At 41.7% G+C, this 5,584-nt stretch overlaps 1 protein-coding gene across 2 annotated transcripts in view; it reads right to left on the reverse strand.

The window, feature by feature from the left end:
• The window catches only part of LOC149352255 (uncharacterized), a 95,024-nt gene extending 89,700 nt beyond the window's left edge, over positions 1-5,324 (reverse strand). For both annotated transcript variants that reach the window (XM_089581410.1, XM_089581409.1), the window contains exons 1-2: positions 5,126-5,324; positions 4,888-4,996 (exon numbers count right to left, since the gene is read on the reverse strand). In XM_089581410.1, coding sequence (XP_089437536.1) covers positions 4,888-4,996; positions 5,126-5,152 — 136 coding nt within the window. In that variant the 5' untranslated portion in view covers positions 5,153-5,324. The remainder of the gene's footprint in view (positions 1-4,887; positions 4,997-5,125) is intronic.
• Positions 5,325-5,584: the final 260 nt, after the last annotated feature.

Below are 5,584 nucleotides of genomic sequence, written 5' to 3' on the forward strand. Positions count from 1 at the left end.
CAAGACTGGCAGCTAAGAATGTATGCAACATTTTGTACATTTTAATTTTTTTTTGCAATCAATTTCTGGCTCAATGCAGTGGCTTATTATTGTTTTGTTTGTATTCTTTTTTGTGTTACCAGCGTATTTAACCAATAAATTTTTGAAAAGTTTTGCATTACCACTCTGGAGTTTTCTTTTTTTTTCGTTTGGAAGTATAATCAATAAGCTAGAGTGTGATGCCTTAATCTGCACAATGCATCTAGCACTTCTTAAAGAAATAATTTTTACTTTAAAACACTCAAAATCAGTCACTTCTTCGCAATATGTTATTTGTTTATCTCCTCTAGTTCACATATGCGTCATTCTTTACAGACAACTGAAACACATGCAAAGTTTGACAGAGGTTAAAGTAGAATGTTGTGAGATTAGTATTTCATCAGTCTAAGGCCCTTAACTTATTAGCTTCCAAAGACATCAGATCCACGCCCACAAATAGCAGGCCCAGATTACCAAAGCTGCTGAAATGGCGCCTACGGTTTTTACAGCAGTCCAGAGATAACACGCTATGAAAAACTTTTGTATGAATGTTGGATACTTTTTTGATAGGTCGCAGCAACAGTTCCACTTATTCCAACTATTCTTGCTACATCTGTTGATAATTTATATTGTTTTGTGACACAAAAGATAGCCATCATAGGGATCAAATGTGGGGACAGCCTAATGAAAAATAATGGGCATTCTTTTTGACACTGATGATGATGTTAACTACAGTAATGAAATCAACTTTTAAAAGCACTTTTCTGATAAGATAAGCATCACCACTGATGAGGCCGACAACAGTGATGCATAGCTATCAAATATCAGCCACAACATGCGATGGATCCGAAAGAGCACCGCAGCAACTACCAAACTTGCAGTTATCGTTTTCGGAGCGTAAGTAAATACCTTTAGTCTCTCATCTTCAACTTTCTTTTATTAGTCACCTATTAGAGCAAAATATGCATTCATTGAGTACCCGCACTCCAAGTGAGAACTTAAACTGCTATGGAAGTCCAGCAGTGCTAAAAAAAAAGTGAAGTCAGTGAGTTAATGTGCGCTCATTGCACTGAAATGTCATTTGCACTTATTCGCCCATCAAGCTGCTGCTGCTGCCACTAAAACAAAAAAAAAACCCCGATTATAACGCTTTTTTCAGTGCAATGCCTCAATCACTCGCTGCTAAAGTAAGTTAGTAAGGCCTTGCAGTGTAGCTCAGCACCATTAACCGCTGGAAGGTAGAAACTTTCCTCCAGGGGTTCTACCGGACCTACGCTATGCAGTCCTGTGGCCTGGAACATTTTTTTTTTTTTTCGTCGCCGGCGCTTGAAGGTGCCAATAAACCGCTCTACAGACAGTGCACATCGAACCGAAAGGATACAAAACTGTTTTGGGAACCTCGCACAATGACATGAAAACTTGCAGAATTGATGAGAGATGCTGTGCTCATGTGCATGCTACACCTTTTACCTTCTAAAAGGTAAGATCATAGCACCATGTTCCATCTATGTCTATTTCCACAAGTTTCAATACACAAACAAGATTTAACAGCCACAAGTAAACATTCAGAATGAGTGCAAATATTACTGTATATCACTACTGCCTTTTGAAGTCTATTTATTTATTACGTATGCCTGCATCGCCAGTAAGACATTATTGTAGGGTGGTTTAGATGCAGTAGAGGGTCACATGGTAAGGAGTTTGCTGTAAAAGCACATGAATACATCTGTTAATGTAGCATCAAAAACATTCAAAGCAACAATACCGAAAAAGAAACGGGTGCAGTGATTCCCGAAAAAGAAGCGGGTGCAGTGATTCAAATAACAATAAAAAGGGAATATATATATATATATATATATTAAACAGTGCATGCAGTAGAACAGGTCCATCTATGAATCAATTAACAAATTCAAAAACAAAACGAAACTCAATGAATAAGGCTTTCAATAGCATTTTCAAAATCAGGTGCACACATCACATCATTAGGGGCAGTTTTATTTTAAGAGCATTAGCTCTTACTACTTACATTTGTCAAGGACGTGTCTGTCTGCAATGAAGGTCAAATTGACCAAAACAGCAACCACATGACCACACTATATCACATAGCAACAACAGGCGTGTAGCGCCTCAACTGATACGTGTACTTTCGATCCGTTATACACAGGGTGTTCCACATTTACCTGTACGGGTTGTAAAAAATTTCCCTGCACAAACCACATGGTAGCTTATGATAGTCTGCACTTTTCAATAAATAATTTAACATCAGAACTTGCCTGGACTGCCCAGGATCGTTGAAAAACTGGAGTCAACTGTGCACAGCATTTTCATCAAGGTGAACGGGATAGCCGATTTGAGAGGCTGCGCCATCTGGTGAACTGCGAGGCAACCAATATCCCTGCTTGTAGCTGGGGTAGGTCTCGCAGTACCCCAGGTGGTGCAGCCTGCCGAAGCTGCTGCTCCGCTCACCCAGACGAAAATTCTCCACACAGATGAGCGCAGTTCTTCGCCGATTCTGGACAATTCAGGCAAGTTCCGATGTTTAAATTCTTATTGAAAAATGCAGACTGTCATAAGCTACCCTGTGGTCTGTGCATGAGCTGAAATAGACCAGTGGTTTGTGCAGGATAATTTTCTACAACCTAGACAAATAAATAAGGAACACCGTGCATGTGCCAGTATACTGGGCACCAAAGTGGAACTCCCCCCTACCCCCGGACCACCATTTGCATAAAATTTGTGGGCCACCCATTTGACACAGAATGTTCCAAGTGGTGTCAAATGACTTGGCATGTTCGTAAGGATAAAATTACTGAGACGAAACCCAAAATATATGTGGGATTCGCAACGACGACCTTTCCGCCCCCAAATCGTGCATTCCGAGGACCTTCTTTTTGAGCTCGTTCTATTTCATCCATGAGGTTTCTTTTGTGTACTGATCCCAGGTTACACACGTGTATTCTAAAACAGGCCTAATATTGGTTAAATGCAAGTTTTCTCTCAGTGATGATGGAGAACGATGATGAGTTTTTATGGCATAAGGGCAGCTTCTGCCCAAAGAGCCCCATGGCACAAAGTGTATCGCTTTACCCAAGTTGGGGGCAAACGCCTATTTCCCAAGCATTTTACCTCAGATATGTCAACCACCAGGCCAAAGGAAAGCTTGTACCCTTGTAGCTGACAAAGAATGTTTAAAATTTTGTTAGAAAAACTGAAGACAATGGTAAGCTTACACGGTAATTAAGTCAACATCATTTGACCAGTTAAGTATTCAGGTAAACGTAACCCTGAGGTATTTAACGTGTTCTGTGATTTAAAGTACATTACTTACTTTATATGAGCTGCAGAACTTTTCCTTCTTTTTCATAAACTGCACATGACAACATTTTTTAAACAACATTTTGATAACATTTTTTTTTTAACACGAAATTCAACCTAGGCTACCTTACACGAGGCATTGTTTCACAATTGTTTGACTGTACAAGGCACCCTGGCCAACCCCCACTGTGGGTATGTGCCACTCCAACAGAGGACAAAAACAACAACATTTTGCAGTACTCAGTCATCTGACACCGGTTGTACCAGAGAGGCACTTTTTTGAGGACACACTGTAAAGCAGTAATATCTGCAAGGAATTTCCCTGGATGACACATGTCACAGTCGACAGCATATAGTCTGATGGTAGATTTTGGGACCTGCAACTAAATCAGCACATTTCAAAACTGCATGCATTTCTGACACTCCATGTTGGACATGTGCTGCCCCAAGTCAACAGAGAATGGATACCCTAGTTTTGACTGCACTGCTGCTCTGTCATACAATATCACGTAGGCAGTACATGCCTAGCAGCCAACAAAGCATGAATAAATTGTTAATGCCAGACACTTGACAACAAAATGCCTCCCTAAGCTGTGCACGCTTCATCATTGCTAGCACCATCAACCAGCAGTGCAGTGAAGCTCGGCTTCCACTCTCAAACTGTTACCTTAAAGAGCACCGTAAATATTAATGAAGTGAATTTCAACACAGTAAACATGTCACGCAACCAACCGATGGCACATAAGTGCCATAACACAGCGAGTTTCTACAAATTACACAACAGCATTTATCTTTAAGCGAAGACTTACCAGCACTATACAGACAGAACACAGAGAAAGGCAGCCCACCATGTAGTGTATTTTCGATTCCGAATAGCGACAGTAATTCGTTTCTTCAAAATGTTTCACTAACTAGTACGCTGGTGGTTCTAGACGTTTATTTAGATGCCAAAAAGACCAAAAGGAAGGTTGAATTGCCTGCCTTCCCCTGTGTTAAAGCTTCAGCTGTTAAAATTAGCATGACGCAGAGCTTGCAAACAGCACAGCTGAAGGCCCATTCAAGGCCATCGTTGCAGCTGCAGTGTTTTATGCTGGCATCGTGGCCACGATTTCAGATTCATGTGTTTTTTTTTTTTTTAAAGAACCATTGATAACGGTGTCTGCGCAGCATTGTCTAGAGCGCTCGAGCGGTCCTCTGCGGAACAAATGATGCGGGATTTTAAAGCAGGTACTGGGTTCCAAGAAAGGCGCGAGCACAGTGTCCTTACAGTCGCGCTACGATTTCACTCCATTTGTTCAGAAGCACATCGCTCCAGCGCTCTGGACAAGCCTGTTCACGTCTTTACGAACGAACACATGTCGTGCATTTAAAATTAACCTGAAAATACACGACCTGTGATCGATCGATTTATTAACTAAAACAGTACCATCTGCACAAAATGCAACAAACTCATTGTGTGAACATGATTTACAGTGTAAACGCGCGCACACGCAAATAAAAGAGAAGAAAAACACCACAATGCAGCGGGATTTTTTGCGTTACTGAAAGACTTACCGGATCGACAATTTAAATCGTCGGCAGTTAGGCTGCGCTTTGCAGGCGGCGGTTCAGCTGTTTTGTGATGCAAATTTTTGCTCCTGGCTCTTGTGCGTTCAGCGAGTCTCTGCAAGAGGAGCCATTGTAAATGTGTGAGGTAGTTGGCAAAATACAGCACAGGGTTCACAGGTATCGCAAAAAGAGCGCTCGTTGGTGTCAACGGGCGCGGCCGCAAAGGCGCTCTCTGAATGCTTACCCGAGCGTACTCGTCAATATCGTCCATTTCAGCAGGGGAAGCGCTCCAAAGTTACACGAACAAGCCTGGGAACTCTAGCAAGCGAAATCCGCGAGAAAGACAAAAAAAATTGGAACGAACAGGTATCCCTAAAGCGCAGAACCGTCAACAAATTTGACGGACAAGAGCACAAGACAACTGGCACAACCGCCGCCAAAGTTCAAAAGTTAGCTGTTTACCTTGCCGATATTTCCGCTGCTGGCGCTATCCGCTGTTGGCGCGTTGGCGCCCCGTGGCTCCGGTTTCAATTTACGAGCAGCGCTAGTATGTTTAAAATTTAAAGCAGTTATAATTCAGTGGTAGGAATGAATTAATAAATAAAATAAGTCTATACTGTTATACAGTTTAATTTAGTGTAAAGTCGAAGCCGATAGTCGAAGCTCCGTAGTAGCCAAGAAGCCAGTAGTCGATAGTTTTTAA

The sequence above is a fragment of the Amblyomma mixtum genome, chromosome 3 (assembly GCF_055824585.1).
Source record: "Amblyomma mixtum isolate Tamu chromosome 3, ASM5582458v1, whole genome shotgun sequence".
In the NCBI taxonomy this organism is placed as follows: Eukaryota; Metazoa; Arthropoda; class Arachnida; order Ixodida; family Ixodidae; genus Amblyomma; species Amblyomma mixtum.